At 47.3% G+C, this 23952-nt stretch overlaps 1 protein-coding gene across 6 annotated transcripts; it reads left to right on the forward strand.

Annotated features, from left to right (window-relative positions):
- The first annotated feature begins 2718 nt into the window (after window positions 1–2718).
- ccdc180 (coiled-coil domain containing 180) lies at window positions 2719–23658 on the forward strand. Of its 6 annotated transcripts, none has more exons than XM_023343841.1 (37): window positions 2719–2959; window positions 3085–3176; window positions 3402–3469; window positions 4599–4708; window positions 4787–4903; window positions 5410–5520; window positions 11620–11715; window positions 11784–11947; window positions 12195–12302; window positions 12386–12465; window positions 12663–12751; window positions 12834–12953; window positions 13027–13200; window positions 13283–13398; window positions 13498–13624; window positions 13702–13759; window positions 13830–13924; window positions 14024–14199; window positions 14271–14431; window positions 16314–16536; window positions 16605–16751; window positions 16827–16971; window positions 17049–17165; window positions 17266–17343; window positions 18368–18451; window positions 19839–19945; window positions 20020–20060; window positions 20168–20219; window positions 21076–21183; window positions 21807–21873; window positions 21945–22080; window positions 22151–22311; window positions 22373–22498; window positions 22567–22663; window positions 22976–23048; window positions 23123–23267; window positions 23375–23658. In XM_023343841.1, exons 1-37 carry the CDS (start codon window positions 2900–2902, stop codon window positions 23513–23515), a joined length of 4170 nt encoding a protein of 1389 aa, XP_023199609.1. In that variant the 5' UTR covers window positions 2719–2899; the 3' UTR covers window positions 23516–23658. The 6 variants fall into 6 exon arrangements, 5 of the variants coding, with proteins under 5 accessions (XP_023199609.1, XP_023199610.1, XP_023199613.1 ...); XM_023343842.1 differs by having other exon boundaries at window positions 3405–3469; XM_023343843.1 differs by lacking the exons at window positions 2719–2959; window positions 3085–3176; window positions 3402–3469 and adding an exon at window positions 3507–3702.
- Window positions 23659–23952: the final 294 nt, after the last annotated feature.

A 23952-nucleotide genomic window follows, 5' to 3' on the forward strand; every position in this document is an offset into this window, starting at 1 on the left:
AATGGAGAAATGGACATTAATAATTAAAAACAGAATTACTTGTGAAACATTGTATTTTATCAAATTTGTCTAAAATATTTGTTAAAATACTTGAAAAGAAAACGGCTGATGCCTCAGTCACAGACGGCAACAGTTAGCGGTTGCTATGGTAACCACCAACGAGCAGCATAACAGAAAAAACAATAAATTTGTGGAGAAACAACTGAAGAATCTGAATTACTGAGTTATTAATTCAGAGAGGATGCATCAGCACTGCCAAAATAAAACCCCGATACAGATATAAATACAAACCTGTGTGTGTGTGATGGCCCAGGAACAATCAATAACTGATCAATAAGCTTTATGCTGATATGTCTAACTCTAAATTTGAGCCTTTAACAAATGACCTGTGATGTTAAAAAAGATAAAATAACAAGAAAAATATTTTTTGAAACCTTTGTCCTAAACATTCAGTTGTGTAAGTATTGAAAATATATTGTGAATAATCATTTTAAGAACAAATGATGAATTCTATAATTTAATGTCTGACATTATTCCACAGCTGAATGCTGCGAACAGGCAGCGTCTGATTCAACGCTTATTTTAGCCTTTGCTGCAACAAACTTACATTCATCTCTTAAATTATATTTCATGTTCTGAAACATCACCAGGCTCATTTCATAACATTTCATAACATTTCATAACAACCAGCACCTTTAAATTTTATACATTCGGAAAAAAACAAAGAATTTTCCAGTCAGAAAACATTTACCTGTAATAAAACAGTTGACCCATTCTGTCATTTGAATTGAGTGAGAGTGAGACCTCTTGTTTATATACAAGCTTTGTTATTTTAACCCAAATTCAAAAATGTTTCATTTATCCCAACATTAAATTAAATGTCGTGATAACTCAGATCATCAGAGTTGATGTCGATGAAAAACGGCTCGATTTCTGATTTAATTTCATTTTTCCCAGAGAAAAAGCAGCTTGAATGATATTGAATAATATTGAATGATATTGAATGATATTGAATGATATTGAATGATATTGAATGATATTTCCTAAACCAAACTGAACCAACTCGCTGATCATCAGATCAAATAAGAAAAGTACAGGTTTTAATTTTCTCAATTATCAATAAAATCAATAAAAAAATCTGAAGCCAGAACTTTTGTTGGTTCTGAAATGTTTCCGGGTCAAACAGGAAAACCTCCAGCAGAGCCACGAGTCCACAGTATTTATATAGTTTTAAATGCTACATTTATGGCAGTATTTATTTCATAAAAAAATCTAAATACATGTGAAATGCAGGAACGTTGGTCATAAGTTCAATCTTGCTGTCGCCCCCTGCTGTCTGAAAGAGGAACTGATTCTGAACATCAGACATTTAATCTGATGTTGACAAAAGATCCCTGAGCAGGAGAAATAAAATATAAAATTAAATAATTAAGCAAAAAACACATATTTTATCAGTCAGAAATATTCTGTTTTAAATGTTTCAATAATTAAAGTTGTACATTAAGCCGAACCATTCAGCCCTCATGTCTTATTTTAATCCAGCTATAAGAAAACAGTAATATGTTTATGCATCAATAAATAAATATACATAAATAATTAACAAAATGTCAACACTGAAACATTCAGCAGTGCTTCAATTGGATCTAGTGTCATAAAAAGTGTGATTTATATATGTGATATAAATCACATTCATATATTTATTGTTTATTTGCAATAAAGCAGGTGTCATGAAGTGCGGTGTAGGTGGTGGTGAGGCAAACGTTGTAGACCCAGGAATGCGATAAATGAATGATTTTAATGAATAATGTCCAGAAACAACCCAGTCCAACAAAGTCCAAAAAACCTGGCAGCACAGTTGAGCGGAAGACTCAGCACAGGCAGCAACAGGCCACACGCATGGACAGGACAGGACAACGAAGAGACTCCAGGACACAGAAAACAATAAATAAATACACAGAAAAACGCAGAACATGACAGCAGGGTGTCCAAAGCGTGGCTTGGGGGCCATTTGCGGCCCTCAGAACAATTTGGGCGGCCCTTCATCTGGGTTTAAGACCAGAATAAATTTGGTTTTCTAGTTGATGCAAATCCTCATTTAAAAACAATCTGATTCAAAAAGATCATTAAAACCTTAAGATGCAACACAAAGTCTTCGTTCATGTTTTTCCTTTTAATCTAACAACAAAAACATCCAGTGGCTTTTCCTAAATGCACGATTCATAAACCTAGCAGATCAAAGCAAGTGTGAGAAAATTCCTGTTCTTGTTGCTAAAAAGACACAAAAAATCCAGATAAAGATGATTTTTTATTTTGTCTGACAAACCTGCAAGAGACTGTTTGTTTTAAATCTGATTTCCACCTGGCTTCAGAAATATGGCTGCTTTGCTTATTTCATAAACAATATTGTTCAGTTTATTGTTTAACAAGCTGGTAAAATCAAAAAGTAGGATCGTGTCTGCAATTAATACTCAAAGTAAAAATTATTTTTAATAATAATATTGTGGCCTCCTTGAATAGTTTCAGTTTGGTATTGTTTGGACACCACTGTAAAAAATGATCGATTTCAGTGATTTATTTGTATATGACGGTCTCAGCCTGTTGCTGCAGATCTGAGCATGAAATATTCAGGTTGACGTTTGAAGGTTTAAAATAGCCGATAATTATATTTGAAGCCAAAATAAACGACTCCTTCATGGGTCCGTGAACGTCCCGCGTTGCCATAGTGACAGTAAACCACAAAGAGCCGTTAAACAGAACCGGACCGACGGACAGAGAAACAGATTCAAGAACCAGAGAAACGAACCGACACCGACGCCCAGCAGCCTCTTTTCCCCGGATCTTCTTCCTCCGACTGTCCGGGGACCCTGACCCGGCTGGAGGCTCCGGACCCGGCGGCAGGATGAGTGGGAACCGAGCGATTCCCGGCGGGAAGGTTTACCGGCAGCTGTTCGACGCACAGGTGGGTCGAACCGAGTCTGGGCCAGAACCGGTCCGTTCGGATCCCTCCGATGTCTCAGTTGTGCTCCAGGAGGACATTTCTGTCCCACCTGAGCTGCTGAAGTCACCCGCTGTGTCCTGGTCCAGGCGCAGCTGTCCAGATCCCTGCTGGCAGGACGGAGGGTCCAGAGGACCGGCAGTCTGTCCCCGGTGTACAGCAAGACACCTGAGAGCAGCAGGTGGACACACACACACACACACACACACACACACACACACACACACACACGCACACACACACACACACACACACACACACACACACACACACACGCACACACACACACACACACGCACACACACACACACACACACACACACGCCCCCCCCACCCCCCCCCCCACCCCCCCCACCCACTCAAGACAAACGTGTCCAGGTGTAACTCACCTGCTTTCTTCCACCAGCAGGTGGCAGCAGAGGTCTGATGTTGTCGATGGCTCCGCTGACGTCATCCGGCTTCCTGACCGTCTGGGTCGGTACCAGCAGTTGATGGTTTGATATTTATGAATGACATAAATCTGCTTTGCTTTCATCTTTGGGCCGTCATAGCGCCGCAGGGAGGATCTGATCTTCCTCTTCATTTCTTCATTTGTCTTCCGTCACCATTAATGCTGCTCCATCTCGGCATCCGGGGTATTATTGGAATAAAAATGGCGACGTAATTAGAGAAAATCAGCAAAATGTCCAACTGACGAAACTCAGAGAGTAAGTGAAGAAAAGTGCAGTGAGAGACGGAGAGGATTTCTGACTTGCTTCTGGTTTCTGGGCTGCAATAATCCAGCGCAGCCACTGTTGCACATGAGATTATTGTGGCTTTCTAGCATGAAGTTTACTGAAAATTTCAAAGTAAAAGCCTCATCATTACTTACCTACTTTCTACATATTAAACTGCCAAATGAACAAAGACTCCAGGCTTGTGATAGAAGACATTCTCTGGTAGCATCAACACGCTAGCGACAACCCACGCACTAAAAGTAGCATCTGAGCTAACATTAGCAGGGCACTACATCCCACCAATGCACTGCCTTGTGGAGCAGGACAGTGCATTAGCATTAGCATTAGCATTTTCCCTAAAATAAGCATTTTAGCTACTTTTGTATTTATTGCTTTTGTTTAGCCCACTGAATGGAGCAAGTCAAGCTAAGACAACAAGCTAGTGATGCCCCACATGCTGCTGACAACGTTTAGGCTAACATTAGCATTTTGGCTAATTTTAGCTTATGCAACAACATTTGCATACTGAGTGGAGTAAATCCATGTTAGTCAACGTGTGAGACTCTCCACACGCTATTGACCACAGTATAGCTTACTTTAGCATTGATGCTAATTTTTAGCATCAGAATGCTGGGTCCAACCGACGGGCACACTTTGACAGGCCCCTTTAAATTTCTTCAGAAGTTTTCTAGTTATTGTTCAGAGATTAAAGGACGTGAGGAAGAAAGAGAAACCAAACGGAGGGTCAGATTTCTGATCGATTCTTTCAGCTTTCAGTATTTTTGACTCATTTCTGTTCACAGTTTTAGATTAAAAACTGAAAAATGAATATTATCAGCAGGACTTCTGGAGTTTGATTAGTTTCTGATCACGGTTCTGATCCTCAGTCATCGACGGGTCCAGCTTCGGGATCATTGACAAACTGATGAAGAGGAGGATGAAGAAGCATGATGAAGCTCTGAGGCAGCAGGAGGCGGAGCTGCACCACCTGTCCCAGGTAGCTGCGTCATCACCATGACAACCAGGTGGCTGGATGGCATAAATGATGGGGGAACTGATGGCGTCTCTCTGCCAGGTGTGTGAACTGGAGGTGAGGTCCATCTGTGAGCAGCTGGTGTCCTCTCTGGAGGAGGTGGACCTCAGATTGGACATCCTGAAGGACAGGATTGGACAGCAGCCAGTCAGTCTGCAGGTGTGAACACTGAGCCACACTGAAGGACTCCTGTCCTCCAGGACATGTCCCACTGCAGCCTGTCTCACAGGAACCTGGTGTCCCCTGCTGGTCAAACAGCCAAATGACACGTCAGAGGCATTAGACTGGGACCAGACTGGGTCCACTGGTCCACCACTGGTCCATCACTGGTCCATCACTGGTCCACCACTGGTCCACTGGTCCACCACTGGTCCACTGGTCCACCACTGGTCCATCACTGGTCCATCACTGGTCCATCACTGGTCCACTGGTCCACCACTGGTCCATCACTGATCCACTGGTCCATCACTGGTCCACCACTGGTCCACCACTGGTCCATTGTCCATCATCTGACTTCTTGTGTAGAGAAGCTGATTAATCTCAGCAGGTTCAGATGTTTGGATCAGGAAAAGCTTGGATCATTATTGGTAATGTGTGTGTGTGTGTGCGTGTGCGTGTGTGTGTGTGTGTGTGTGTGTGCGTGTGTGTGTGTGTGTGTGTGTCAGGGCCTGCGCAGCCTCTGGGAGGAGGCGGATGGGGAGATGAGGCAGAAGAAGAGCCGGGTTTCAGAGATGCAGCAGAAGCTGAAGACCTGTGACGACGGCAGGAGCCTGGAGGTCAGAGTTCATGGTTTCAGGTGATCAGTTCCTGTGTGACCTGCAGGTGAGGTCTCCTCCACAAGGGGGAGCCAACGATACCCGGCTGCAGCCGCTGCTTGTGCAGGGGAGGAAACATTAAAAAGATAAAACATGGTGACAATTAATCAATGGAGATTCAATAAAACAGATAAACAAGCAGAAAATAGAATAATGAATTTATAATTAATAAATGAAACAAATAAAAACATCCTCTGAACCACCATGGTACCAATCTGACACCAACCGCTCTACGTCCCCCTGTCCATGTCCTCGGCCCGGTCCATGTCCTCGACCCGGTCCATGTCCTCGGCCCGGTCTATGGGTCGTGTTTTGTAGTTTGTGCAGCTGCAGCTGGAACCTTCTGGGTGGAGCGCCTCCACCTCCACCAACAGGAATGTTGGCCTGAAACCAGACAGGATGTTGCTGACTGGACATTCAGTCAGACCATCAGGTGGTGGTTTGGTGCTGATGGAAGATTCTTCTTCTTCTTCTTCTTCGTGTGAGAGGAGGGTGTTTGCGGAAGAGCGGAAGAAGAGCGAGAGATTGAATCTTTTCTATCTTTGTTTTTTCTTACTGTTTTTCACTGGGTGTTTGTGTTACTTGTTTATCTGTAATTTCGTGTTTAGTTTTCGTCACGTTTTAAGGGGTTTTGTGGGTTCAGTTGTGGCCGTCAGGCCGGCGTCTGAGGACGCCATGGTGGGTGTTGGTGGTGGGTCTTTCTCCACGCTGACACGGAAGAACGGCATCAAGGTGGGTGCTGGTTCTCCGTGCAGCGTGGAGGAAGTTTGTTTGACTGTGGGTGAGGTGATTGGGCACGGGAATATTAGGTCGGCAGCACGGATGAATGGAGCGGTGGTGTTTGTAGAGAAAGTTGAACAGGCTCAACAGTTGGTGGAGGAGGGCGTTTCCATAGGGGATTTGTTTTGGCAGGTGTCGCCGCTAACACTCCCGGCGACAAAAGTAACTTTGTCTAACGTGCCACCGTTTATCAGCGATGAGTTTTTGATAAAACTGTCAAGGCACGGTAAGGTGGTGTCACCACTTAAAAAAGTTCTGACGGGGTGCAAATCACCTTTGCTGAAACACGTTGTGTCTCATAGGAGACAACTGTTTATGATTTTAAACCGTAAAGATGAGGAGCTCAATTTACGGTTTCATGTGAGGATTGATGATTATGTTCTGTTTGCAACGTCTTCTAATATGAGGTGTTTTGGTTGTGGTCAGGAGGGCCACATCATAAAAATGTGTCCTAACAGGGCCGACCCGGCTGCAGCGGGCTGCTGCTGAGCAGGAGGAGCCTCACCTGGTGAGGATAGGGCAGCGGAGGAACCTGCTGCAGAAGAACCAGCAGACGGTATTGTTGAGGTGTCAGTGGTGGACAGTGGGATGAGTGTGTGTGTGGGAACGGAGGGGTGCACGGTGGTGTGTGGTGATGGGGTGAATGGTGGTGATGGTGAAAGTGTAGAGGGAGAGAGAGACGGTGTGCAGGGAGAGCAGGAGGAGGTGAAGGGCAGTGAGGAGCAGTTAGTGTGTGGAGATCTGGGAGGGAAAGGAGACGTGGAGGTAGGTGGACAGAAAGAAAGAAAGAACAGTGTGGAGTCGGTTTTTGGAGCTGGAGTGGAGAGAGAGACAGGTGAGGCAGAGGAGGAGATGGAGCTGGAAGCTCCTGCCCCGATAAAGAGGCGCAGTAAGAGAAAAAATGTGGTGGCTGCTGTGCAGGTCAGCAAGCAGGTCAGCAAGCTGGTTACTGAGAGGAAGGAGGTATCAGACGGCAGCGACGCTGAGAGCTGGTTCTCTGATACCAGTGAAGCGTCTGTGTCACAATCTGGTCTTAAAGAACCAAAGTATCCTGCAGAATCTTTTAGAACCTTTTTAGAACAAACTAAAGGTTTTAGAGGAATAAAAATCGAAAGATGTTTTTATTTCTCAGCAAGGCATCACATTAGGAACAAAGAAGCATCAGGTTATCAGATCAGGAAGTTTTAGGTTGAAGAAAATAATGTCCAGAGTCAGGAAACAACTCTGATCAAAATGATGCAGTAACATTTTATTATTATTATTTTTATAGTTTTTTGGTGTGTTGGTTTTAGCTTCTTACTCAACATGGATTCTTTTAAAATAGCATCTTTGAATCTTAACGGGGCGAGGGAGGCTGAGAAACGTGCTTTAATTTATCAAACACTGAACCAAAAGAGAATCGATGTTATTTATTTACAGGAAACTCACAGTGATGATTTCATTGAAACAGACTGGGGCAGAGAGTGGAGGGGGGGGGGGGTCGTTTTAAGCCACGGTGCCTCCCAGAGTGCAGGGTGGGCTTCCTGTTCTCCAAAGCTTTCACCCCAAACTCAATAGAAGTGGAACATGTCGTTCAGGGGAGGTGTCTTTTAGTCAAAACAAAGTTTGATCATTTTAGTCTGGTTTTTATTAATATTTATGCTCCGACCACCAATGCAGAGAAAAAGCGTTTTTTTGAACAAATTGGGGAAAGGTTGGGTGATTGTGGGTCTGAGGATTATGTTTTTATAGGCGGGGATTTTAATTGTACAGAAAACGAGTTTTTAGGTCGTAATCATGCAGAGCCACATCCAGCAGCCCAGCATGCTCTGCGGCAGCTGGTCTCGTCTCACGGCCTGGTGGACGTATGGAGGAGGATGAACAGGCTCCAGGCAGCACACATGGTCCCACATTAAGGAAAACCGAATCTCTTTAGCTCGACTTGATCGTTTTTATTGTTTTAAACATCATTTTAATGTGTTTAAAACATGCCAGATTTTACCGGTGGCTTTTACCGATCACTCGTTGCTTTTAGGTGTTTTTATCAGAAACATTTTACCTAGAAGCGCTTACTGGCATTTTAACTCAGCTTTAACTTATGATCAGGGTTTTAAGGAGATTTTAGGTTATTTTTGGACTGGTTTTAGACAGAGAAAGTCCAATTTTACTTGTCTGAGACAGTGGTGGGACCATGGCAAAGTTCAGATAAAACTGCTGAGTCAGCAGCACACCCTTAATGTCACCCGTGACATTACCGGATCTATCAGGGATCTGGAGATGAACATCGTGGAGTTAGAACGACTTAGTGAATCCACAGGAAATCGAGAGTACATTGAAGCTCTCAAATCTAAAAGGCTAGTTTTAGCAAACCTGCTGGAGAATAAAGTCCAAGGCGCATTGGTCAGGTCCCGGATCCAGAACATCACGGAGATGGATGCTCCCTCTGGCTTTTTCTTCAGCTTGGAGAGGAAACACGGGCAGAGGAAGCAGATCCACTCTCTGCTGTCGGACACGGGGCAGCAACTGAGTGAACCAGGGCAGATCAGGAGGAGGGCTGTGGAGTTTTACCGTTCTCTGTTCCACAGCGAATACAAAGAGAACGAGGAACTGTTCGAGGAGTTCTGCAGTGAACTGCCTCAGGTCTCCGAGGAGACCAACACTGACCTGGAGCGCCCCCTGGGGCTTCAAGAACTCCACACAGCCCTCCTCAGCATGCAGGGCCAGAAGTCCCCAGGCATTGACGGGCTCACGGTGGAGTTTTACAAGGCCTACTGGGATCTTCTGGCCCAAGACCTGCTTGATGTCCACAATGAGAGTCTGCTTACTGGTTCACTCCCTTTGTCCTGCCGTAGGGCAGTTATCACTTTGCTGCCCAAGAAGGGAAATCTGCAGGACATGAAGAACTGGCGCCCCGTATCCCTCCTCTGCACCGACTACAAGATCTTCTCCAAGGCTCTGGCCACGAGGCTGGGGAAAGCTATGGAGCAGGTCATCCACTGGGATCAGACATATTGCGTCCCCAGCAGGTCCATGGTAGATAACATCTACCTCATTCGGGACGTTTTGGAGGTCTCTGGTTCATTGGGTCTGCAGACTGGCTTGATTTCACTAAATCAAGAAAAGGCATTCGACCGCGTTGAACATGGCTTCCTCTGGGAAACCATGAGGAGGTTCGGGTTCAGCGAGGGTCTTATTGCCAAGATGCAGGTTCTGTACAGTGATATTGAGAGTGTGCTGAAGATCAACGGCAGCATGTGTGCTCCTTTTAGGGTGTGTAGAGGCGTTCGACAGGGCTGCGCGCTCTCGGGGATGCTCTACGCACTCTCCCTGGAACCCCTCCTCCAGAAAATACGCTCGAGTGTTTATGGTCTGGTTTTACCTGGTTTTAAAAACAATGTGGTTTTATCTGCCTTTGCTGACGATGTTGTTGTTTTTATTAAAGATCAGCGAGATGTCAGTATTTTAACTGAGATCACGGAAAAGTTTTCCACTTTGTCCGCTGCGAGGGTGAACTGGGGGAAGCCCTGGCTGTCGGCGGGTGGCCTGACGGAGTCCCAGTTCTCCCTCAGGGTCTTTTCTGGAAGAAAGATGGTTTTAAGTATTTGGGTTTGTTTTTAGGCAATAAAACTACTGTGTGTAAGAACTGGGAAAACATTGAACAAAAAATACAAAACAAGGTATCAAAATGGAAGTGGCTGCACTCACAGATGTCCTACCGAGGTAGAGTGTTGGTTTTAAACAACCTTGTTGCTTCGCAACTGTGGCACAAACCTGCTGTGTTAGACCCACCATCTGGCCTACTGGCAAAGGTCCAATCAGAGATGGTCAACTTCTTCTGGAACGGTCTACACTGGGTGCCACAGTCTGTTTTGTTATTATCGAGAGAGGAGGGGGGCCAGGGTCTTGTCCACCTGGCCAGTAGAACAGCTACTTTTAGATTACAGTTCCTCCAGAAGTTCCTGACAGGATCTCCTGTATGGAAAGATGTGGCCAGCTGCATCCTCAGGCGTGTTAACTGTCTGGGGCTGGATGCTGCTCTGTTTTTAACCGATTTTAGTCTTTTAAAGTTAAAAGGGTTACCTCAGTTTTATCAAAGCGTTTTTAAATCGTGTGCTCTTTTTAAACAGCACAGATCAAGGACGCAAATTTCTCTGCTTTGGCTTTTAGAAGAACCGCTAGTGTACGGAGCGAGACTAGATGTCCGTGACGGCGCCACACCAGGACTTGCTGAGGCGCTGATCAGGTCCGGTACGGTGACCCTGGGTCAGTTGGTGCGAGTGGCTGGACCGGATTTTAAGAACATTCAGGGAGTCGGCTCACTGCTGGGGATCCGGTCCGCCAGGCTAACTCAGCGCTTCCTGGACCGGGTGAAGGTACAGATGGCGGCTGGGGAGAGGCGGCTCCTGCAGCTGCACATCACAAGAGACTGCCTGCCCGATCCGACTGACCCATTCCCGGACCTGTTTATAATTCCGGATTTCGGAGAGGACGGTGGTCCTCTACTTCAAAGTCCGGACGAAGGACTGGACTTGTGCAAAACGGGGCCAAAAATGCTGTACAAATATTGTGTTAAAATCCTGAACAAAAGAAACATCAGTGTGTGGAGCGACAGACTCAAAGGTCAGAAACCTCAGTGGAGGACTCGGTACAAACCTCCGATAAAAACACGGACCGGTGATTTACAGTGGCGGGTTCTTCACGGCGCCATCGTTTCTATCGGTCATCAGTCCTGGGGTTTTAAACAAGTGTCCATTTTGTAGTTTGTCCAAGAGTGTTTTTCATGTTTTTATAGATTGTGTACGGTTAACTGGCTTTTTAAATCTTTTAACGAGCATTTTTAGCATTTTTAGCCCTTTTATCCTGGTTTTTACCAATTCTGTTTTTATCAATGGTGTACATTACAGCCGATCCACTAGTTTTAAATCCCGGCTTTTAAATTTTTTAATAGCCGAAGCCAAGATGGCTATTTATTTGACTGGACGGGACAAAATGCAGGCTGGACCTGGACCCGACGTGGCGCTCTGTGGAAGGTTAACATCAAGGTTGAGGTTGGAGTTTTGTTTCCACAGAGCCACCGGGGATTTAAAGGGTTTTTAGATCTGTGGGGTTTTAACTATGTGTTGTCCACCATTTCTAATCAGGGAGAAACTAAAATATAACCAGCTGTTATTGTAACTATTTATTGTGTTTTTTAGTATCCTTGACCTGATTATGTAATGTATTGTTAGATTATTGTATAATAAATGTTTTGTTAAAAATCAAAAAAAAAAAAATCTTCTTCTTCTTCTAATCCGTCTGCAGATCACAAAGATTCTGAAGAAGCAGCTCCTCCGCCTGGAGCAGATCGGCTTCCTGTCTCCACCCGATGTCCACCGACTGATCCACGCCAAGGCCATGGTAACGTCCGCATGTCCCCACACGTCCCCTCTGACTTCATCATCACACTCCTCCTCTTCCTCCTCCAGATGTTGAACCAGTCTCTGCTGGCCAACCGGCGCAGCTCGGCCCGGCTGGTTCTGCTGCTGCAGGACCAGATCCTCCAGCAGGAGTTGGTTCTCCGTCTGCACTGGGAGGAGAGTCTGGACCACTGGAGGACAGGCCGGGTGGAGGAGATGCTGGAGGAGCTGAGGTAGGGGGAGGTCCGAAAGTCCGGTGGGTCCAGAGACGATCAGAACCAGCTGCTGCAGAGCTTTAACTGGGTTTTATTAACAGATGATAAGAAGATCCACTGGTCAGAACCGGTCTGGGTTCTGTTCCCGCTGCGGTCAGAACTAATTGTTGTCCTGATTCTGGTTCTGATCTGAAGCAGATTTGGTCAGAACCAGTTGTACTCCTGGTTCTGCCTTTGGTTCTGGTTCAGCCCATCTGTGTTCCAGAACCGTGTGCAGCAGCAGGGAAGGGGAGCGGAACCTGTTCTCGGATCAGATGAAACAGAACCAAGAGGTTCTGGTCCAGCAGCGCTCCGAGGTCATCTACAAGATCTGGTACCAAGCTGCTTCCTGTCTCTCAGCACAGGCTCCGCCCCCTGCTCTCTCCACCAATCACCTTCCTTCCCTCCATGTTCCAGCTCTCTGGTCCCGCCCACCTGCTCCGTAGCTCTGGCTTCTAATTGGTTCAACGAGCTGACGGCCGTCAACCAGCAGATTGGTGGGTTGGGGACACGTCCAGGGTCCGTCCTCACGTCTGTCCTCACGTCCGTCCTCCTGTCCTCACGTCTGTCCTCATGTCCGTCCTCCTGTCCTCATGTCCGTCCTCCTGTCCTCACGTCTGTCCTCACGTCCGTCCTCCTGTCCTCATGTCCGTCCTCCTGTCCTCATGTCTGTCCTCATGTCCTCTGTCTCCAGCTGGTCTCCATGCCGACATGCGAGAGCAGCTGCAGAGGTTTTATGAAGATACCTGGCAGCGTTACCGGGCCGAGGCGCAGCGCTCCCAGGTGAGATCTGACCGACCAGAACCAGAACTCCAACAGAACCTTCCAGAAGTTCCTGCTGTCAGTTACAGCCGTCTTCCTGCAGGAGGCGCTGTCGACGCTGCAGCTGTCTGACCAGCAGGTGGAGGACATCGCGTCCTCTCGGCTCCTCCCTCTGATTGGACAACAACAGAGAGACGACGAAGAGCGATTGGCTGGTTTAGACGTTGGTCACACAAACTTCCCTCTGTCTGTCCCCATGTCTGTCCACCTGTCCTCTAGCTGTCCCCTGTCCTCAGGAGTGCCGTGACAGCGTGGACCGCCATGTCCTCGGGGTCAGCAGGTGGGTGTCTGAGGTGATGCGCGCCGTAGCGTTGCTATGGGAGACGCACTGCCGCCGAGTGAAGAGGAGAGAAGAAGAGCTGGAGGCACAGGGACAGCTGGTGAAGCAGACGCAGCAGCTGCTGGTGGAGGTGAGTCCTCTGACCTCTGACCCTTGACCTGTGAGGGGGAGGGGTGGTGGGCATCCTCCCATGATGCTTTGCTGTTTCCCAGAGGATGATGGGGCCTGTGGACGCCGTGTTGGCGGCGCTGCGTCAGGAGAGCAGACAGGAGGTTCTGGACTTGTGTCTGGACCAAGTTCTGGAGCAGCTGAAGGACATCCGGGACAGGTGGGACGGGTTTGACGGGTGGGACGGGTTTGACGGGTGGGACGGCAGCTGCAGTCCGGTGAGGACGTCCAGGTGTCTGACCGTCTCTGTCCCGTCCAGCTGCAGGCCGTCTCTGACCCAGCAGTGCGACCTCCTGGACCAGCTCCCTGCCGTCCTCATGGAGGAGCTGTACGCCTACAGTAACGCCGTCAGCTCCTTCTTCAGACTCAGCCATCGACACAGACCGGTAACCACGGAAACGCACAGGCGACATCTAGGTCGGTTTTTCTCACTGACCTGCTCTCATGGCCTTTTCCTCCTCAGAGTCTAGCGGACTTGCCCAACGTCTCGGTGTCGTCCATCAGAACCGGATTGGACCAGGGTCGGTCTGACTGGGCCGACTCAGACTTTGACTGGTCCGTTCCTGCCTCACCTTGTCTCCGTCTTTCCAGAATCGTCCTCCCACTCAGAGATGTTCCACCCGAGAAGCGAGTTGATCAGCAGAGAAGCCGGTTACTCCTTCAGCACCCTCAGGTTCCTGAGCGAGGTGAAGCTGATTGGCTGCTCAGCTCAGTGACATCAGCGACTCTGACGCACCTGTAAGCTGTGTGTGTGTGTGTGTGTGTGTGTGTGTGTGTGTGTGCAGGCAGCGTCCTCGCTGAGCCAACTGTACAACAGCAGCACCACCAACTTTACATCGTCAGGGGGTGTGGTCTACACCGGCCCCGCCTTCAGATGCCCCGCCCCCGACCTGCCTGACTTCATTCAGGAAACACACCTGAGCGTGTTTCCTGTGGAGCTCCTCAGCCACACCCTGACCAGGTGGACGTCCGTCTGTCCACTCACGTCCTCACAGGGACAAGCCGTCTCACCCTGTCTGTCTGATCGTCCAGGACCCGGATTCTGGTTCTGGACCACATCGAGCAGAGCTTCAAAGACCTTCTCGGCTCGGCTGTTGCCATGGTGACGGAAAAGAAGGAAGTGGTTCGATTGGAGCACGAACTCTCGCTGACACCAGAATACGTCCGGACCCAAATATACGAGCCTCGGCTCGGTAACACACACACACACACACACACACACACACACACACACACACACACACACACACGCACGCACGTACGCATGCACGCACGCACGCACGCGCGCGCACACTGGGTGGCTTACACCAACATTCTGAGTAACATTAACATAATAATCAATAAGGTAATAATAGTCCAAATTAACTGAAAAACAAATTTCTGCACTTTAAATTGACCCTAATTAACTATAATTAACTATAATTAACCTTAACTGTGTGTTATTCCAAAATTGTCCTCCAATCAGAGTAGCTCACCTTAAACAAGTTGAATTAAGTGTAAAAAGTATTTGGTAAACTACTGAAGTACTGAGTAACTGATCAGAACACCTGATCTAATAATGTGACCTCTGACCTCCAAAAGTGTCAAAGTTATGGGAACTTCCTGGTATATTAAAGATTATCATCAGAATATCTATAGAAATAAGCTGTTAGATTTGGAGGCTGGTTCTAGAACAATTTCTAGGATATTCTGTTTGTTTATGGCAACAGTTAAAGAATGAGACAAAAACAGAGAAAATATTTCATCATTTCAGATAATAATCAGCCAGAGATCCAGGCTGCAGATCCAGCAGATAAAAGTTCAGCAGTATAATGTTTAATTCAATGTTAAAGTAAAATTATGAAGGTTAGAATAATTCACGCCTGAGTATTAACACAAGACATTTATTTAGTGTAATTTCGGTGGTTCCCCCTCGGCCCCCGTCTAGATCCGCCCCTGGGCTGCAGCTCTGTGGCTGGAGCATTTTTGGTTAGCATGATTTTTTTTTACTGGTAGGAAGTCAGATTATCCAAACTGATAAACAACATTAATAAAATAACAGTGAACATTAAATGACCACTGAACAATGAATTCATAAAATATATCAATATTTCTAAATAAAACATACAGAAAGATCTAATGAACCTTTTTAGAGGAGAAAATATTTCGTTTATTGTTTCTATTAGTATGATTTGTTCTTTAAAAGGCCGTTTATTTTGGCTGATATTATTATTCAATAAGCAAATAATCAAACCATAACAGTCGACTAAAAGCACAATAAGAAATCGAATCCTAGTTAAATGTTGTTACCATGTCAACCTCAGGAGATGATTGAGGATGAAGAGACGCTGATGTCTGGTTCTGTAGGTTCTGTAGGTTCTGTAGGTTCTGTAGGTTCTGACGGGTCTGCGGTTCCCCTCCTGATCCAGTCATACAGCAGCACACGGCGCCACCGACATTTTCTAAAGGCCTTTATTTATCCTCCCTGACATTATTGAGCCTCTTTCCTCACGTCTGTGTTTTTAAAAGCAGTTAGAGTCTAGCGCTGCAGCAACCTGCAGCAACCTGCAGCAACCTGTAGCAACCTGCAGCAACCTGCAGCAACCTGCAGCAACCTGTAGCAACCTGCAGCAACCTGCAGCAACCGGCAGCAACCTGCAGCAACCTGCAGCAACCTGCAGCAACCTGTAGCAACCGGCAGCAACCTGCAGCAACCTGCAGCAACCTGCAGCAGTCTGTTCTAAGGACAGAGAATCGGGTCGAGGACGTTTTAAAAAGAATCGGGTTGATAGCAGCTCGCCGGGCTGCGTAGTGTCCGTCTCTAGGCAACCGTGACGTTCAGCGCGGTCCGTAGCGTTTTGGGGTCCTTTAGCTCCCGCCATCAGAATTTAGCTGACCTTAATATTTCCTGTGTTTTATTTTGGTCATTATTGTTTAGTGTTGATGTGTTTGATAGGCGTTTCTTTAGGACAGTTAAGCATCGGTTCAATACGGGACGGGTGGCAACCCTAGATGCTACATACGTTGACTTCAACTGTGTGTGTGTGTGTGTGTGTGTGTGTGTGTGTGTGTGTGTGTGTGTGTGTGTGTGTGTAGTTGAGCTGCAGCTCCACCGGCAGCTTGTAGACACTTTCTCTGAGGACGTCTCGAACATCCTGACCTCCTGCAGGAGAGAGCTCCACGATCTCCAGGTCTCCATCCATAAGAAGAACCTGGAGCTGTTTGACCTTTTGACCTCCCATAAGACGACGCTCCAGGAGCTGCAGACCTCCATACAGAGAGACCACCAGATCGTCCTCCTGGTGCCGTTCAGGAAACGGTAAGCCCTGACCCGCCGTCCGCCGCCGGCCTGCAGCTGGAGGCTCTGATCTGCCCTGTGTGTGTCAGTCTGGAGGTCTTTGGCGCCGCCCTGCAGGAGCAACTGGACCGGCACGCCGAGGACACCCTGCGGTGCCAGACCAACTTCAAGCGGATGATCCGCGGCCTCCTGGAGGAGGCCAGGAAGAAAGCGGCAGAGCTGCAGAAGTCCTTCAGGTAGCTTCAGCTTCAGCTTCAGCTCAGGCAGCAGGAGGAGCACAGACCTTCATCCTCCTCCTCTTCCTCCTGCAGGACGTTCAAAGAAGGAGGAGACTACGCTCCCCAGGAGGTGAAGGTGTTTCAGAAGAAGATGAAGGAGGAAATCAAGCGGCTCAGTTCCACTGAGGACTCCATCTTCTCTGATCTGGAGGTGTTTGAGTCCAAGAGTCTGCTGCAGGTGAGTCCATGTCCTGAGGGAGTCCGTGTCCCCTGCAGCCGGTCCTCACACGTCCAACCGTCTCCGTCCCTCTGCAGCTCCGCAAGGTGCTGGCTCCGCTGGACGACAAGTTCTCCTCCCTGCAGGCGGAGGTGATGTTCACTGAGGAGGTCCAGAAGATCATCAGCAGGACACAGATCCAGATCAAGGCCGAGGTGGCTGTCCTCTGTCCCCTGACCTCTGTCCTCTGTCCCCCGTCTGTCCCTGTCACCTGGTGTCCGTCCGTCCACCTCTAACCGTCTTTACGTCCTGCAGGCGGCCAGCAGCAACCTGCAGCAGTCTGGGCTCAGCGGCCGGCTGCAGGAGCTGAGGGAGATGACGACCAACCTCCAGGTACGGCTGACCCCTGGGGGCCCGGGGCCCTCCCAGACCCCCATGAAGCTCCGCCCCTGCCCCGGGGCCCACAGTGTTTGGCTGCTGCTGTGATCCACTGTTGGCCTGTTTTTGTAGATATAAAGGAAACAGATTGGATCATAACCTTGGAGTTTCTATGATATTCACAGTATTTCAGTTTAAAAGCTTTAACTTTTGGGTGTCCAAACTTTTTGTCTCATGGGCCAAAATAGTCGAGTTAAAAGTAAAGAATAGGCCAAGAAAAAAAAAGACAAGCAAATAAAATAGTCCAATTTTGTTTCTGTTTGTTTTGGTTATTCATCATAAATTAAAAGGATTTTAAACATTTTCTGTTTGAAAAGAAAAGCTTCTAGTTTTCTGGTTCTTTTCAGCTCAAGTGATTTTTTAAAATTCAGAATATTTAATTTTTTTCATATTTTTAATATTTTGGAACAGTTAGAAGCTAATGCTAACAAAACGTGACACATTGACCAGAGTCCTGAGGTTCAGGCCTGCGTGATGCAGCAGGATTAGCTCTGTGTTTGGCTAGTTAGCTTAGCTGCTACCTGCAGTCTGCAGCCAAACCAACATGCAGTTTCATCACATTAGTTTTCTTGCTCCACCTCTTCTCTGTGGTTTGTCTTTTGGAACCAGACAGTTTGGCCCTGATGCTTCCTGATGTTTCCTGATGTTTTCTAATGTTTCCTGATGTTTTCTGATGTTTTCTGATGTTTCCTGATGTTTCCTGATGTTTTTGGACTCATCAGCAGAGCGCGGCTCCTCAAGCTGTGCATTTTCTGCTGTCAGCTAAATTAGTGCAGAATTTTGGTTGTTAGGGAATTATTTTATTACCTATTAGTTAAAAAAATGTTAAAATATCCATTTTTTCTTGGTCTTTACTACGGCGCCCTGAGACTCCTGGCGCCCTGAGACTCCTGGCGCCCTGAGCACCTGCCTTTACGGCTCAAACATGGGGGAGACCTGCTGCTGGTTCTGGTTGATTCTGCCTCCCGTCTCTCTCCAGGCGTCGCCGGATCAGATCTGCAGGTCGTTCTGGTCGGTGAAGGAGGAGATAAAGTCGCGCTGCAGCTACTTGGGTTATAAGAAGGTAACTTCAGCTGAAGAGGCAAAAAGAGACACAAATGTCACATATTGTCTTATATTATCTATATGTTTAGATAAATATCTAATTTAGAAAATATGTTGTAATTTTTCTAGACTGCCTATATTATCTCTCTGTCTTTGAATTTAAGCAACAAAAAACAGAGAATATAGAAAGAAGAGGATTTATAGTTTTATTCTTCTGTGGGAAAGAAAATGATCTAGAATTAAAAGAACAGATTTGTGGCCCTTGAGTTTTTGTGGGATCTCTGAATGTCCTAAATCTGGTTCGTCGGTTCAGCTGGTGGAAACGGATCCGGTGTTAGAATCCAGTTTATTCTGAAACCAGGCCTTTGAAAAAATTCATAATTTTAAATCGTAAAATGGAAAAAGCAGCACAAAGTATTCATCCAGGTTTTTGCTTTGAATTCAATTTATTTTAATAGTAAAGGAGAACAAAAACTCAGAAACTTTCACTGAAATGCAGACGAGGCACAAGCATTTAATAAACGGAACCAAATCCAGATAACTGAAAATACACAAAAATCTGGAAAAAGATGATAAAACAGAGGATATGGTTTGTTGTTTTTAATGAACAAAACCTTTTTATGTTTTAAATCTACAATCATTTACAGAATCTGCAGAAATCTGACTGCTTTGCTTATTTTATTAAAATGTTAGGCTCAGTTTATGCTTCTGTTTGTTAGTTTATTTATAATAGATAAAAATAAAACAATGAAATAGTTTTAGTAATATAAATAAAAAGAAAAATACAAAACGTGCCTTGGATTGGGCAGCCCTGGTGAAGAGGAGCACTTCCTGTTTATCTTATAACAGTAACAGGAAGTTGCTGCCTCTCCTCTCACCTGCTAGCCGTTAGCTCATCAGCCCAGGTCTTTTGTTCATCATTCAGCCTCCTCAGTGTTTAAGCTTCTCTTTTTCAGTCATTATTGCCCGGATCCTCCCGTCTCTTCCTCGTGTCGCCCTTGCAGGTTTTTTTGATTTTTGTTTTTTTCCGTGGCTCTCTTTGATTTTTGTACGTCTGTTTTCCATATTCGTTCATGAAATCTTCAGATTCGGCGGCCGCCTCTGTCTCTGTCTCTGGTCCATCAACACTTCATGACAAGTTTCATCTGGAATAAAACCAACAGCTGTCAAGCACGGTGGTGGGGGTGTGATGCTCTGGGACTCTTTACAGTGATTAACGGAACCATGAATTCTGACTGACCCAAACCTCAGACTGACTTTATGAAATCTTTCTGAGTGGTCTAGTCAAAGTCTTGCTGCTGCAGGAGTGTGAACAGGAAAACCTGGCAGTCTGCCTGAATTAGATCCGTCCTTTAGGGCAGAGCGCTTGGTCAAGTGTGTGTGTGTGTGTGTGTGTGTGTGTTCAGGACTCGGTGCTGCGGGACAGTTTTGCTCTGTCCAGAACCAAGGTCCGAGGCGCCGGCCTGCGGCGCTGCCGGTCCGCCACGGAGCTGCGTGAGGAAACAACCGTCAGGTTTGTAGAGCAGCTGCAGCTCCGCCTGCGCAGCTTCACACACGTCATGGTTCTTCTCCTCCTGAACCCGGCAGGTTCTGCTTCGTCCAGGAACAGAAATCAAAAACGGTAGAAGGTGAGCAGCAAACGGCGCCCCCTGCTGGAGCGTCTAGGATCAGGTCTCTGGTGAGACGCTGAGCAGCTCAGGAGTTTCATGGGCAGTAAAACGGTTTCTGTGTGCAGAGCAGAGCTCCGTCGTGCACCAGAGGAGCACCAACTCGACCCGCAAACAGAGGTAGGCACCCACCGACCCAACGGGCCCCCAGCAGAACCCCGGGTTCTGATGGAACCAGAGACCGGCCCGTCCGTCACTATTTATTCTGTTTTAAATCATAATAATTGATAAATAAACACAAACATACAAGCAGACAAAATAAATACATATATAAATAAATTATTTTTAAATTTTTTACAGCAATTAGTCAAAATATTTATTTACAGTTTATGAATATTTCATTCCAGGATAAATATTTCCTAAACATCCCAACATGTTTTAATATCAACCTTTTCAGAAAAACAAAAAGTCCTGCAGCACAGAAAGCAATTCTTATGAAATATGTATAATTATATGGAAATGCCAGAAGAGTTCATGGTTTTTAATTAAAACCAAACAATTGATAGTAAAAATTCTTTTTATCTCAACTTGTATAGATTTAATATTTGTGAGTAAAGCCACATAAAATTACTGTGAAGAAGAAAAACTGGATCATATTTAGTTTGAATGTGTGAACCGTCAGGCCGTCGGTCTATGGATTGTCTTCAGGACCGACGTCTTTGCTTCACAACATTTTCTCCTGTTTTCTGGATTTAGCAAATATTTTTCCACAATAAGAACTTTATATTTGCTCTCTAATGACGAAGCTCTCAGACTAAAAGACTTTTAGAACGGAGCTGATCATTCATTCTTTAAACTGAAATTATAATTTTTATAAATTGTAAAGCAGAAAGATTTGTTTCTTCCAGATTCAGAAAACTGAAGTCACTATAATTACCGACCCATTTGGTTTTATAATATTACTGTGTAAACAGAACCAGCCACCCAGGCGGTTCTGGTCTTCAGGTTCTGTTTGGTTCTGCTGTGTGTGTCTCAGTCTGAGGAGGAGCTCCAGGCCCAACAAATCAGAAGCCATCACCGACATGAGGACCAAGAGGAAGTATCAGATTTTTGGAACCAAACCGGAACCGGAGCTGAGCTCACAGTAAGTCTGAATATTTCCCATCCCGTCCCACCGGGTCAGAGGTTCTGGAACGTTTTCATCCCAGTTTCACTGAATAAGAGAAGAAAAAATCCTGTTGAGTTCAGGCTCCTCCCAGAATTCAGTCATTAACCGTCACGCTAACCTCAGAGAGCTAAGAGCTCTACAGCAGTAAAGATGGCTGCCTGGTTGTGCAGACGGTCAGCAGACGGTCAGTAAATAGTCGGCAGACGGTCAGCAGACGGTCAGCAGACGGTCAGTAGACGGTCAGCAGACGGTCAGTAAATAGTCGGCAGACGGTCAGCAGACGGTCAGCAGACGGTCAGTAAATAGTCGGCAGACGGTCAGCAGACGGTCAGCAGACGGTCAGCAGACGGAGGACGCTGATGACCACTGATAACTGATGGGATGTTTTTAGGGTCAACCAGTCGGATTTGGGTCGGATTCAGCTGCTGTGGTTGTAGCTCCAGGTAACGTTTCTGGAAAAGCTTCAGCCACATTTTTAACTGTCCAGAGCTCAACAGCGCCGCCTGCAGTCATTTTTCAGACCCAACTCGTCCAGAACGGACCGGTAGAGTTAAACCCGGCTCCGATTCATTGTCTCCGTGTTGCTCCTCTTCTCCCAGGTCCTTCGCCATGGCGCTGAACACCATCTTGTGGTGGTCCAACGACACCGTGCTGGAAGCTGCCAGGGTAACGGTCAGAACCTCAGAACCTGCTGCTCGGTCCGATCTGGCCCGTGACCTGTGTGTTCTCCCCTTCAGGTTTTCTACAGCACCAAGCGCGTCTCCACCTTCAGCCTGGTGCCCGAGTCGGCCGACATATGGGTTGAGGGCATACAGAAGAGGCTGGTGGGATACCAGGAGCAGGCCAAGAAGTTCCTGATTTCGAGCAAAGATGGTACGATGTTTGCTCACTGTTGGACCCTACCTGTTCACGTCTCACCTGTCCTCCTGTCCTCCTGTCCCAGAGGTGGTGAAGCAGCTGTCCGTGTTCAGGGAGCTGCTGGACTCCCTGCCTGAGGTCCTGATCAGCCACCATGTAGGCCAGCAGGGGGCGTGGCTTACAGAGGAGGTGGGCGTGTTCAGGAAGAGGCTGGAGGAGGAGCTGGCGGCCGGCAAGGAGCAGAAGGTGAGACGGTCAGAGTCTCTGGTCCACCTGGACGGACCCTGAAGCTGCTCTCCGTCCTCAGATGTCCAACCTGGGCCGGCTGCGGGTGTCCCTCAAGGAGGACGAGCTGCAGACGCTGGAGAGCAGGGAGGAGCGCCGGCAGCAGCAGCTGCACGACGCCATCCTCAGGTCACACCTGGAGCTGCAGGTAGGAGGGGGCGGAGCCAGGGAGGCTGCCACACCTGCAGCCCAACGCTCACTGTGTGTGTGATGCAGGAGTGTGTGAGAGAGAGAGCCGAGCAGTTTGTGACGTTGCTGGCATCTCTGACGGAGAAGCTGCTGCACCTGCTGGACGAGGTGCTGCCGGTCGCAGGTAACCCCCACTCACCTGGAACCAGTCCACTCACCTGGAACCAGTCCGTTCACCTGGAACCAGTCCATTCACCTGGAACCAGTCTGTTCACCTGGAACCAGTCTGTTCACCTGGAACCAGTCCATTCACCTGGAACCAGTCTGTTCACCTGGAACCAGTCCATTCACCTGGAACCAGTCTGTTCACCTGGAACCAGTCTGTTCACCTGGAACCAGTCCACTCACCTGGAACCAGTCCACTCACATGTTGTCCTGTGTGCTGACAGAGGGTTTTATTGGTTTTGTCGGGTTTTTGATGGATCTGTTCTTGCAGAAACGGATCCATTGAAGCCGCCTGAAGCTGAATCCCCGGAGGCAGAAGATGTTCAGGAGCCGATCAAAAGCTGGTAAAGCGACGCTCCTGATAATTCAGACAGAACGGCGTTCCCCGGTAAACTCTGGGCTCATGTGTGTGTTTAAGGACATGGCCAGGTATCACTCACCTGTTCCCAATGACGAGTGAGTCAGCAAAATCTCCTGTTACCATGACAACAGCACCCATCAGTACAGCGAAGAGCAGCCAGAAACATGAAGCGGTCATTGAGCGCAGAGACGCTGCGTTAAAGGTGGCCACACACACACACACACACACACACACACACACACACACACACACACACACACACACACAGTAAGCACTGACTGACGGGGTGTGTGTGTGCGTGTGTGCCAGGGGTTTGAGCAGCTGATCCACTTGGAGGTGTCGCGTTCTGAAGCTGACAGACGGAACCAGCTGAGCGAGCAGCAGAACTGGACCTCCTACTGGGCCCAGCAGGTCTTCGCTCTGAGACAGACCCAGATGAGGCAGCGCTGAGCCGCAGCAGCTGATTGGCTGCTGAGCTCCTGTAGTTACCGTTTCCATCCAGCAGGTGGACGACGATCCTCTGAACCCTCACACCGGCAGCTGGTTTGGTTGCCATGGCGTCGAGTTGATGTAATAAACCATTTGATGTTGCAGTGGTTGGTTCTGGTTCTGTAGGTTCAGACCTTCACATCTGAGTCTTCAAAGTGTAACTAACCTGCCTGCTTAGCCCCGCCCCCTGACACATTTAGACCAATTCCACCAAAGTGGGCGGAGTCAATAGACACAGAGGGGCGTGGCCACGTGAGGATGACTGGACTTATGGACTTTGTTGCCATATTTAGAGTTTTTCTGCGTTATTGGAGACTTTTATGAGGAAACCTGCTGATGAACCACATGAGTAACTCAGGGAACGTCAGACTGCAGGAGAGAATTAGCTGCTTTAATCT

The sequence above is a fragment of the Xiphophorus maculatus genome, chromosome 12, assembly GCF_002775205.1.
Source record: "Xiphophorus maculatus strain JP 163 A chromosome 12, X_maculatus-5.0-male, whole genome shotgun sequence".
In the NCBI taxonomy this organism is placed as follows: domain Eukaryota; kingdom Metazoa; phylum Chordata; class Actinopteri; order Cyprinodontiformes; family Poeciliidae; genus Xiphophorus; species Xiphophorus maculatus.

Bases quoted from the DNA above. Each gene is read 5' to 3' on its own strand.
- ccdc180 (XM_023343841.1), top strand. From the start codon at position 2,900: ATGAGTGGGAACCGAGCGATTCCCGGCGGGAAGGTTTACCGGCAGCTG. The intron at 2,960-3,084 runs GTGGGTCGAACC...GTCCTGGTCCAG, and splicing joins GGCAGCTGTTCGACGCACAG to GCGCAGCTGTCCAGATCCCT. The intron at 12,752-12,833 runs GTGAGATCTGAC...GTCTTCCTGCAG, and splicing joins CCGAGGCGCAGCGCTCCCAG to GAGGCGCTGTCGACGCTGCA.